The sequence below is a fragment of the Leucoraja erinacea genome, chromosome 7 (genome assembly GCF_028641065.1).
Source record: "Leucoraja erinacea ecotype New England chromosome 7, Leri_hhj_1, whole genome shotgun sequence".
In the NCBI taxonomy this organism is placed as follows: domain Eukaryota; kingdom Metazoa; phylum Chordata; class Chondrichthyes; order Rajiformes; family Rajidae; genus Leucoraja; species Leucoraja erinaceus.
Genome location: NC_073383.1, coordinates 32,719,779 through 32,732,718, shown reverse-complemented (window position 1 = coordinate 32,732,718; position 12,940 = coordinate 32,719,779). Strand labels below are relative to the sequence as shown.

The following is a 12,940-nucleotide window of genomic DNA, read 5'->3' as shown; positions in this document are numbered from 1 at the left end:
ATTTCTAGTGTATTTGTAATTATATATGTAATTGTAAATACAAATAATTCAAGGGAATGTAGTGAGCCAAATGTTTACAGACTATTTGTTCATCTTATCATCTGCAGATGTTAATCTTTGCAAGTCAAAGGATAAAAGTACAAAGTCAAGGAAAAATATATATTGATTTTGCTTAGTCTCCACATGCCTTGTGACCAATGTCAACTTGGCCAACAGTGCAGTCTTCAAATATTCTTAAGGTCTCAGCTTTTACTGTTGTATTCGTATTAAATTAAATCTATATGGTAGTTATTTAAAGCTTTTTGTTCAAATGAGGCCTCTCGTGGATCTGGACCCACATAGACTGCTTCAGAGTTAATTAGAAAAATAATAGTGCCAATTACTCCAAGAGCTCAAATAAAGAACGTCAAAATTATTAATAAAGGAGATCAAATTCTAAGGGGAAGGAACTAAACACTCAAGCCAATACTGCTGTTAATTAAAAATAACACACGTTTTGATGTAGGTTTAGGTTTAATATTGTCATATACAATATTGTCGTATACAGGTACTATCATAATAAATATCATAATACTACATAAACACAATCATCAAACTCAAGTACAATAGGTAGAGCAAAGGGGAGGATACAGAGTGCAGAATATAGTTATCAGCAGTGTAGCGGATCAGTTCCAGAGATAAAGTCCAAGTACACAATAGGGTAGAGGTGAATCGGACTCTATCCTAGTTTATGGATGGACCATTCAGAAGTCTGATAACAGAGGGAAAGATGCTGTTTCTAAGTGATGTTACACAATTTCAAGCTTCTGTACCTTCTGCTGGATGGGAGCAAGGAGAAGATGGAATTCTCGAATGCCTATTGATTTTATAAATCAACAACCATCAAGGTTAATACAACTCGGTTCATTGGTATTTCATAACTCCATTATGCACTCCACCACCAACACATAGTTGGTGTACTGTGAACCATCCTCCACACACCGCCACGGTCTGGCCACTGAGAAAGCACTACCCAAACTTATGACATCTGCCCTCGAGAAGGTCAAGGGCAGCAGGTGCATTGAGAACCACCACCAGGAGGTTCCCCGGTGCCCCACCTGATCTCGCACCTATTTCGCTCCTCCCGTTCCTGTTCCACCTGCATTCCTTCCTCTAGCTTCACCATTTGCAACTCTTCAATCCTTTTGTCTCATACCTTCTGTCTTTTCAACCCTGGTCTTGGTCTAACCATCTGCCTATCAAAACTCCCCACCTGATCCACTATTACCTGCCAAACTATGTCCTGCCCTTCATCTCTTCCAGCTTTCCTACCCCTCCCCACCCCACACAATCTGTCTAAAGAAGGGTCCGGACCGAAAAGGTCATCTTTTAATGTTCTCCTGAGATGCAACCTGAGCGGTTGAGTTACTCCAACACTTTGTGTCTTCAGGAGTGTTTTCCGTGATTGGTAAGCCATCCACATCTCCTACAGATGTGCAAAGAAAGCATTTTATCGGAATGCATCACACCATGGTTTGGGAACAGCTCCATCCAAGACCGCAAGAAATTGCAGAGTTGTGGACGTAGCCCAAACCATCATGCAAACCTCTCTTTCATTGACTCCAACTGCACTTTACGTTGCCTCTGCAAGACCACCAGCATGCACAAGTACCAGTCTCACCCCGGTCTTTCTCTCTTATCCCTTCTCCCATCAGGCAAGAGGTACAGAAGTTTGAAAATGCATACCTCCTGATTCAGGGACAGTTTCTTCCCAGCTGCTATCAGGCAACTGAACTGTCCTTTCACCAGCTAAAGATTGGTTCCGACCAACTAACTACCCCAATGGAGACTTTTGAACTATCTTTAAATTTGACTTTAGTGGACTTTATCTTGCACTAAACATTATACCCTGTACATTGTCAACGGCTTGATTGTATAGTCTTTCCACTGTCTGGATAGCATGCAACAAAACATCTTTTCACTGTTCCACTGTAAACAATGGTAACAATAAACTAAACTACACCTTTCCAAATGTCCTTTAACTGTTATCATTGTACTGGCTTCAATTACCTCCTCTGGCAGCTCATCTTATATACTCACCATTCTCCGAGTGAAATTAGTAGATAATGACATATTCCCTTTAGTTTAGTTTTGGTTTAATGATACAGCATGGAAACATACCATTCAGTCCACCAAGTCCACGTCGACCATCAATCACCCATTCACATTAGTTCTATGTAGCAATATTACAAAAGTTTGAGATTTTAAACATCAAGTCTGCAATTTATCCCATCAGATAAAGCATAAAAAGAAGTTTAATTTGACACCTAATTCACTTTCATATCTCAAGTATTTAAAAAGTGACGGCCATTTTCATACTCGGAAATTAGCATCTTGTTCCCTATTGATTTTCTATGGACATAACAAAAAAGCTGTGATTGTGGACAGTCAAAAACCCATAACTTTCTTAAAAATTAAGAGAACTGAATGAAATTTTCAGTTATCATAGATTGAAGCATTCTGAAACAAATATAAAACAATCTTACTTGGATGATCTGAAATTAAAGCATATAATTAGTTAGTTACCCAATTGGAGCTAATTTCAAACTTCAATTACTGGATCTAAACATCTATCTATTTCTTAATAAATGATTAACATTTTTAAATAGCCTAAGTGTCCAAATAATATTCACAAATAATTCACAATAAAACATGATTTTAAAATCTCATTTACATTAATTTATAGGCCAAATAGAAGGAATTTAGTGTTCAATTTCTGTAAATTAAAATCAATTTAAATCAGCTTTCTACTGGGTTCCTGTGAACGCGCTGGTTTAGAACGTTCACATTGCGGTAGATTTGTGCCCTCAAATGCCCAGAAAAATACTGCGGGATATAATGGGCCCAAAATAGCTACTCGCAACATTAAACTTTGTATAAAGGGATCTTAAGAAGCCCTTTTTAATGTAAAAATAAACAGCCTACCTTCTGTTGTCCACTGTATGAGACCCGACCCATTGCCAGCGGTCGGGGTTTAGAGGTTAATTTTTAAACTACTATAACAATTATATAAAGCCCTTAAAAGTAATAATAGCTAAAGCGACGGAATCTTCCAGCGATTTTTTGTTAATAATTAACTAGGCTGAACATCCTCGATTTGAACAGCCTAGGGGAAATCGCGTTTTAAACCCGCCCCCCTCTAAACGGCGCCAAAATCGCGCACACGGGCTGGGACAGATTTTCAGCGACGCATACCTATTCTATGTTATCCCACTTTCTTATCTGCTCCCTATGAACTAAGGGCCAAATTACAGAGGGCAGTTAACTTACAAGCCTGCACGTCTTTGCGGTGTGGAAGGAAACTGGAGCAAATCCACACGGTCACAGGAAGAACGTGCAAACTCCACACAGACAGCACCCGAGGTCAGAATCAAACCCAGCTCTCTGGTGCTGTGAGGCTGCAACCCTACCAGCTGCGCCAGTGAGCCACCCTAATAAAATTTAGTTGAGAAAGAACATAATAAAATGCACAGATAGAATTTAAAGGTTTTGAATTTGGTTTGCAATATTGAGTTTTAGATTTTATATGTATTTTTAAATGTTGCTATCAAATATTTGAACTTTGATCGTTTTATGTCATCATTAAGAGCTCTTCATTGTATACAAGAATTACATGCAAGCAAACATTGTGTACAGACAGAATGGAGAACCTGAGAGGTTTGATGTGAAGAAAGGTTAATGCAATGATACCAGATTATACTTGACAAGACTACCAAAGCAGAAGCTGCAAGAATATATAGAAACAAAGAGTTGCGGATGCTGATTATACAAAAAAAGACACAAAGCGCAGGAGTAATTCAGCAGGTCAGGCAGCATCTCTGGAGAACATGGATAGGTGACGATTCAGGTTGTGAGCCTTCTGCAATAATATAGCTGTTTCTTAGCAACCAATAGATGAGGAAGTATTTTCAGACAGCAAGCACTGCTGCATAAAACTGCATTTTTTATATCGTGAATGAGACAAAAAGCAGGATCAGATTTATCCAATTGGTGCGAGGTAAAATACATATTTTTCACTTGGTGGTTCTCTTGCGTCAAGGAGAAGCTTTAGTGCGGAATCAGTGGAAATTCAGCTTCTGGTGGTGTAGAACAAAACCAAACTAAGGACTTTCGAAGGAAACATGAAAACTGTTCATCTCATGAGCAGGAATATGTCAGGAATGCTCACCCCAGACACAAATACAATATTCTACCTTGAACAAGATCACATTTAAAACATTAGTAGAACAGTACAGCACAGGAGCAGGCCCTTCAACCCACAATGTCCGTGCAAAATTGTAAACTAATCTCTGCCTGTACATCATCCATATCTCTCCATTCCCAGCATATCCTTGAGCTTATCTAAAAGCTTCTTAAACGGCACTATCATATATGCCTCCACCACTATCCCTGGCAGCGTGTTCCAGGCACCCACCCTCTGTGCAAAAAAACTTGCACATCTCCTTTAAATTATGTCCCGCTGACCTTAAAACTATGTCCCCTAATCTTTGACATTTCTGCCCTGGGGAAAAAGGTTCTCTCTACCCTACCTATGTCTCTTATTATTTTATATACATCCACATAACATTTGAATTGGGCTAGAAAGCTTCAAAATCTATATTGATGCTGATAACTATCACCTTAATAATAATGTGTAAAGACTATTTACTCTTATTCCAAAGGAATCTGACCGCATTACTGCCCTGCTTATCAAATTTAATCTTATTATGGTGTTGGACTTGAAAGCAATTGGGTTATGTGTCAGATCATGCAGGCTGTTCTATTTAAAACCGCCATCGGGTCTTCATTTTAGAGCGGCGCCTCACTGCGCCAGAGAGTCAGGTTCGATCCTGACTACGTGTCTGTGCTGTCTGTGTGGAGTTTGTATCTTCTCCCTGTGACCGCGTGTGTTTTCTCCGGACGCTCCAGCTTCCTCCCACATTTCAAAGAAGTGCGGGTTTGTAGGTTAATTGGCTTCTATAAATTGTTCCTAGCGTGTATGATAGAACTAGTGTGTGGGGGCGATCGTTGGGCCAAAGAACCGGTTTCAATGCTGTATCTTTAAACTAAACTAAACTTTACAGGGATACTTGTCTCTGAACTTTGCGATGAAGTACAAAACTTGGAGAAGATAGAGTTGTGATGCTGGAACATCTAACTTGGGGGAATGAGCATAGATACAGGGAACTGCAGCCACTGGAATCCTGAGGAGAATACAAAGTGCTGGAGGAACTGATAAAGGCTGTCATGATTATGCCAAAGGCAGGGCCAGAGTGTTTACTATATGAGCCCTGGTCACCACAAACACAAACTTCAGTTCATGGGTACATAGGTCAGCTGTTCCCCTTATTTAGCTTTAGTTGTGGGCACTTTGTGTGGCAAGTATCAGCCACAGGGTGCTTCCAGTGTAATCTGTTCCAATGTCATACATGGTAGACATTATCAGGAGCAGAAATACCCAAAGCAAAATTCAATCAAGATCAACCGGACATTAAAAAAAAATCCACACAGAGTCGGTCATTACGTACAATAAAAAAATTTATTTATTCTGTTAGCTTGTTTCTGTAATGTAGTCTTACCATTTATTTACGGTAATATTAGCATTATCCTGCATGCAGCTCACTAATACACTACAAGTCAATAGGCTTAATATAAGGAGTTTACATTTAATTTCTTTTTGTGTAAGTAAACACAAAAAAAACCTGGGTGTGATTAAAGAATATCAACTTTGTTCTTGTGAAAGAAAACCGTGGACCCATTTTAATTTTCAAACCATTCTAGTGCAGCATGAATTATTTCACAAGACAAAATGTGTCCAAGTGGACACCTCAAAGGTTCAAGGCTTCTCTCCCTGACCCCTTCAATATAGGCAGTGCTTTATCTCTGGATAATGTTTAACTCTCAATTCATCGCTGGATATCACTTTGCAGGAAGAAGTGAATCGTGGTCCAAACTTAGCACAAATTAATTGTTGTTAGACTGAAAATGTGTGCATTCATATTAAAAAGTAAACTAAAAATTTCTGCCCTCTCTTTTGGGAAGAAGTTTATTGATGAAAAAGTGCTATGGATCAATGTAAAAAAAAGTGTCTGTAGTTCTGACCTGAAATCATTCTCATTAACATTTTATATGTACAAACGCTGAAAAGTAAAATAAAATGAATTTTTACAATATTTATATTTTCTTTAGAAAAGTCAACCACTTAGTATGAGCATTTCAAGCAATATGCAATGGAATCTGGTCATACAGCATACAGAATGCATTTGAATCTAGAAACCCAAAATAAATCTTCTTGGTTTACTGCAAACTAGGAGGTGTGAGCACTGGCGTATGTCTTCTCATGGGGCAGTGGAAGGACAGTGTACAGCAGCATTGCTATATAAACATGCACCAGGGACAGTATTCAAACTATGTATAATGGTACGGAATACAGCTGGCAAAAAGCTTGCTAACTAGACTTAAAGTGGAGCATATTTGACACCGTGACAGTCGTGCCAAGATAATCACTTGTTCAAATATGCACCGCAGTGTGGAGTAATTATTTACACAACAAAAGGGTTTTACTCATCTTGTGCAACGTCAATCTCATTGTGAGTTGACAATCGTGAAACAATACTGAAACAATAGAGCAGAGCAGTTTTTGTAAAGTTCAGTTTTGGTCAATTCAGTTTTGTTGGGTAGACCCTTTCTCTGTGTTCTTGTTTCTATCCATCCAATGGCAGTATAAAAGAAAGAAATAGTAATCTTGACTTTAGAACATACACTGAAATTGCAGCCGCTGAGAGTCGTTTGTAAATGTGCCACATAAAAATACCCATCAACTCTCAGTTTCGGGTCATAAATAACTAGCAGGCACATATCAGAACTGTCCAAATATAACACAACACATTTATTAAAGCACCTTAGACATCAGGACCACCCTGAAACACTAAATCGATAAAAAATATCTTGTTTGATCTGTGGGGTAATGGTTCCTCATGCACAATGGATGAGAGTGCAGCATGCCACCATGCACTACAGCTTTTGTCCACGTTAAACACGTTCTCCAAAACGTTTGGTGTGATCTGCTTACCTTAAAAGTAGTGCTCGAAATCTTTTCCCAAGAACATAAAGGCCCTCCCGCTCCACTTAGAAAAATAGTCACATATAATATATAACTTATGAATTATAAAATAATGTGTGAATTGTTGTGGGCCAGGTATAAACTGTGTGGAACTGTGGCAACTGGAATGCAAAATATACAGATAAAACATACTACCGTTTGCACAATAAATGACACACAAATATGTAAAATCTTCTGGTCCCTTTGTCTCATTTCTGTTTTGACTTTTCTCATCCGCGGTGTCAACAGGAAGTTGGAACCGTAAGCTTCTGTTCCCACTTGCTGACCTCCGCTTTACAGAGTTCCAGTTTCCTGGTGAGGGTCAGACACCTCATGATATACTAATCATTTGTTTGGCATAGATCTCCAATGGAGTCTGTTGATACAGTAGGGTCACATTTAAAAGGTTGTAAACAATGTCATACAAGTGGATCCTTTTTGTTTGACGTGTCTGCATTTACTTTTTATACTCCCTTACATCTTTGCCTCTGTCTTCTTTCTCTTTGTCATCTCTGGTCCTCTCTGGCTTTGTTACACTGTCGTAGGATGGTGGTGATGTGGTGGAAGGTGTCATGTCAGTTTTGTCTGTAGTGGAGATTTCATTAAATTTGTCTATCACCATCTCTTCTTTGCCGGGTAAGAGCTCACTTGCTTTACCTTTCTCTTTGAACATGAAGGATGCCCGTTTCAATGTTCGCCGAATCAGATACCGCCTGAAAGCTCTCTGAATTATAGTCGCAGACATATGTTCCTGCTTACGTCGCAGAGTGGTGGTAATCGGCTCATAGGATATCTTGGAGGGATTAGATGCCATGAAGCGCTCTTCCATCTGCTGTCGTAGAACATCCATCTCTCCGCTCTCACCCAGCACACGCTTTGTGAATGCAAACAAGATATCCAGGCAGTGAATTCTATCTCCGCTAACCATGGGCAGGTCCATAGCTATGAGTTGTATGTTGTTGGGCTTTGCCACACGGAGAGGTGGCTCCAGGGCATCTGCAAAGTCGTGCAATCGCCCGTACTCCATAAATTGAGTTGCGTCCGAGTCAAACTTCTCCCAAACTTCATAAAACATCTCAAAGTCATCTTCGCCGAGTGGTTCGGCACTCTCCTCTGTCGCAACACTGAAATTCTCCAGGATAATTGCAATGTACATATTTATGACAATCAAGAACGAGATTATGATGTAACTAACAAAGAATAAGATTGCGACAGGGGGATTGCCGCAGTCTCCCATAATCGGGCTGCCTGGGTTTTCTTTCTTTGGGTCACAATCTGGTGATACACTGTTGAGAATCGGAGCCATTAATCCATCCCAACCAGCGGATGTAGTGATCTGAAACAGGCAGATCATGCTGTTTCCAAAGGTCTCAAAGTTGAACATGTCGTCAATGCCAGATTCATGCTTCACGTAGGCAAAATTAGACATCCCAAATATGGCGTAAATGAACATGACCAAGAAAAGTAACAGACCGATGTTGAACAAGGCAGGCAGGGACATCATCAACGCAAACAGCAGTGTTCGGATTCCCTTGGCCCCCTTGATCAAGCGCAAGATACGACCAATTCTGGCCAGTCGGATCACTCGGAACAACGTCGGTGACACAAAGTACTTTTCAATGATTTTTGCTAAGAACATGCCTAAAAGAAAGGAAAATATGAACTGTTTAAAATTTTAACAATTTTTTGTGCGACAATGCATGTATGGTATTTTATGTCCATGTTTCAAAACAAGTGAACATTGAAAGATTGAAATGCAAATCTCAGAATTACTTTCAAGCGCCTTAATATTGAAAATCATGCTCACTTAGGTCAATTTTCATTTTATATCACCATCTATACTGCATATAAACAATTTTGTGCCTCATAAATTATTTTTATCTTAGTGATTTGGTCTCCTTTTATCGACTTCTTACAAGCATATGGTGCAACACAACCATAGAAATCAAATGTTTCAGAATCAGGTGACGGGTGGCCAAGAACATTAAACATTATATCTCAGTTAATCTCCTTTTTTTTCTACTTCGTTTCTTTTTCTTTTTACTTCTTCTTTTCTATTTGGTTAAATTTAAGACTGCCCAAATCATGTACAAAAAGCAAGAAATAATTTACTTCCAAGAAATATATAAAAACTGTTTATGGAAAGACAGGGTGGGTATAATTTGAGAGGGGAACATAATTAAAAAAAACTCAATGTCAGAACAACTCTTAAAGGTATGTGCATAGCAATCTGTGGTGTGAATTTGTGGAATGGTCTGGAACAGGAGATAAAACTTAGCACAAACATAATTCAGTTTAAAAAGATGTGCAAAAATACTTTTTTAAAAGGATATTGGGATGAGGATAGGTGATTTTGAGTGGGATGTTTGTTACGTATACCGATTGTATTGGGAAGGGTGATTATAGGGTGATGGGTTGTATATATGACTAAGAGATACTGTATAGTATATGAGGGTTTTTTCTTTTCTTTTTTTTTTTCTTTTTTTTCTCTCTTTTTTGTATGGCTTTGTAAATATTTGATTAGTGTATAAATGTAAATAATTTGGTGTACATATAGCTGCTGGTGTACATATGGTGTACATATAGCTGCTAAATTTGTATAAGATAATTATAAGCAGTTGAATAAGGGGTGGGAATTAATAAGCTTTGGCTTCTTCCTGCTCCTTTTCGGACACATACGATTTCATTTATTTATAGATATTGTTTATGACACTTTATAAATATTCTTGTTTTGTTTTTTGTATGCTGTTTCACACTTGCTTTTTATTCTTTTATTCTGTTCGAAATAAAGAATTAAATAAATAAATAAAATAAAATCTCTCTCTCTTTTCGTGTACTCTCTTCTTTCGGGCTATCTTACTATCTCACGCACCAATCTATGATATTCTTTCTTTTTCTACTCTTTTCTTCCTTCTGTTTTATTATTAAATTAAAAATAAGTATATGAAATGTAATATGTCAATAAGTATTAGGTACTGTGGTACCACATTATTGTACTTACTTCTAACAACAACAACAACAAAAAATAAAAAACTTATTCTTTCATTTCTTCTTCTCCCATGGTCGTCTGTTGGGTGTCCGGATGATCTCATTATGATAGCTCATTATACCAAAAATGCCTCATGTTCCATTGTGCATATTTTCTAAGCACTGCAGTCATAACAAGCAATAATAGTCATAGAATCATACAGCACAGAAACAGGCCCTTCGGACCAACTCGTCCATGCCAATCACATGCCCCATCTACGCTAGTCCCACTTGCCCGTGTTTGGCTCACATCCTTCTAAACTCTAAATATTTCCTAGCCATGTGCCTATCAAAAATGTCTTTTAAATGTTGTCTTGTACCTGCCTCAACTACCTCCTCTGGTGCTCCTTCCATATACCCACCACTCTAATTCTTGATTTTACTAATCCTAACCCTAATACGTTGATCTATTTAACTTAATGAAATAAGCTAATTTAAATATATCACTTCTTCATCCCATTACGAAACAAATGCTAAAAAGATTCAGTGTTGATAGCTTATGTTAATATTTAAATTGGACTTTATTTCTTGGAGCGCAGGAGTCCGACGGGTGATCTTATCATTCTTGTATAAAATCACGAGGGGAATAAATAATTTGAATGCGCAAAGTCTTTTACCCAGGGTATGGAAATCATGAACTAGAGGACATAGGTTTAAGGAGAGGAAGGATTTATTTGGAACCTGAGAGGCATCTTTTTCACACAGAGGGTGGTGGGTATAGGGAACAAACTTCCAGAGGAGGTCGTGGAGGCAGGTACTATAACAGCATTTAAAAGACATTTGGACAGGTAAACATAGAAAACATTGAAACATAGAAAATAGGTGCAGGAGGAGGCCATTTGGCCCTTCGTGCCAGCACTGCCATTCGTTGTGATCATCCACAATTAGTAACCCGTGCCTGCCTTCTCCCCTTATCCCTTGATTCCGCTCGCCCCTAGAGCTGTATCTAACTCTCTTTTAAATTCATGCAGTCAATTGGCCTCTACTGCCTTCTGTGGCAGAGAATTCCACAAATTCACAACTGGGTGAAAACGTTTTTTCTCATCTTAATTTTAAATGGCCACCCCTTTATTCTTAGACTGGTTGTGGACTCCCCCAACATTGGGGACATTTTCCTGCATCTAGCTTGTCCAGTCCTTTTATAATTTTATATGTTTCTATAAGATCCCTTCTTATCCTTCTAAATTCCAGTGAATACAAGCCCAGTCTTTCCAATCTTTCCTCTTATGACAGTCCTGCCATCTGGTACATTGATAGTAAAAGGTCCGAGGGATATGGGCCAAACGCGGGCAGGTGGGACTAGTGTAGATGGGGCATCTTGGCTGGCATTAATATATTCTGCCGAAGAGCCTGTTGCCTGCTGTATGGTGGTAATTGAATAGCCTAATTTAAAAATATCACTACCTCCATTTTAATATAAAACAAATGGTAAAAAGACACAGGTTTACACTGTGGGTTCATCTTTTCTAGCCTTTTCTATATTGAGCAGTATTACAGCATTTTTATTATATTTGAACTTAACATGGGACAAACAATTACTGACATTTTTTACATTTTTATGGTTTTTAATTCATTGTAATGTATTTATCAAGTCTTGTTAAAGCAACTTTAGAGGTGCTGCCTGACAGTGCAGAGACCCGGGTTCGATCCTGACTACGGGTGCTGACTGCACAGAGTTTGTTCGCTCTCCCTGTGACCACTTGGGTTTTCTTGGGTGTTCCGGATTCCTCCCACACTCAAAAAATGTGCAGGTTTGTAGGTCAATTGACTTTAGTAAAATTGTAAATTGTCCCTAGTGCGTAGGATAGTGCAAATGTACGGGATGATCACTGGTCGGCGTGGACTCAGTGGGCTGAAGGGCCTTTACCGTGCTGTATCTCCAAAAGTTTAAAAAGTCTATATTCTACTACTTAATATTCTTCACAAAATAGCTACATTTGCTGATATTTAATCAAACATCAAAGCCAGTACATTCAGAAGCAAAAAAGTCAAGAAATAATATTTTTTGATCAGCAATTTAAGCCTTATGATGTTCTTACCTACAATGGAAAGAATAACGACTACAAAGTCAAAAGTATTCCAGCCTATTGTAAAGTAATAATATCGAAGGGCGATCAGTTTAAGCACACATTCACATGTGAAGAGAACAATGAAGACCAAGTTGATCCAATACAAGATGTTGCTCATCTCTTTGCTCTGGTCATCAGTTTCTACCATCATGGTGACCATGTTCAGGCAGATGAGAATCATGATGCTGATATCAAAGACTTGTTGGGTTACCAGATCAAACACCGTGCCTTGGATCTTGTTCTGGAAAATATACAGTATTATATTCGGAACCACCCGCATAGACATATTTTTCAATATATCCAAGCTAACTTACTACGCTTTACAAAAGACCCGCAAGAAATTACAGAGAATTGCGGACGCAGCCCTGACCATCGCACAAACCAACCTCACTTCCAATGATTCCGTTTACATTTCACGTTAACTTGGCAAAGCCACCAGCATAATTAAGGACGAGTCTCATCCCGATCACTCCCTTCTCTATCCCGTCTCCCTCCAGCGCTTTGAGTTTTTGTTCTCAGCAAAGTATTTTTCATTTATAAAGTATAATAGTAAAAATCACCTGTCATTGATATACATTAGATAAACACCTCTTACCAATGGTCTTGGTATAGGTTTCTGTGGTTTCTTGGAGCCCAGCTTTTTCATTGCATTGTAGTATTTCTTCTGTTCTTCAGTCATAAAAATATCTTGACCTCCAAAGTAAAATGACAAACACATACTGAT

At 38.6% G+C, this 12,940-nt stretch overlaps 1 protein-coding gene across 3 annotated transcripts in view; it reads right to left on the bottom strand.

Annotated features, from left to right (window-relative positions):
* Window positions 1–2,693: 2,693 nt before the first annotated feature.
* Window positions 2,694–12,940, bottom strand: part of LOC129698842 (sodium channel protein type 2 subunit alpha-like) — a 127,145-nt gene continuing 116,898 nt past the window's right edge. For all 3 annotated transcript variants that reach the window (XM_055638162.1, XM_055638161.1, XM_055638160.1), the window contains 3 exons: window positions 12,812–12,916; window positions 12,187–12,457; window positions 2,694–8,761 (listed from right to left, as the gene is read on the bottom strand). In XM_055638162.1, the coding sequence (XP_055494137.1) occupies window positions 7,578–8,761; window positions 12,187–12,457; window positions 12,812–12,916 (1,560 nt within the window). In that variant the 3' untranslated portion in view covers window positions 2,694–7,577. The remainder of the gene's footprint in view (window positions 8,762–12,186; window positions 12,458–12,811; window positions 12,917–12,940) is intronic.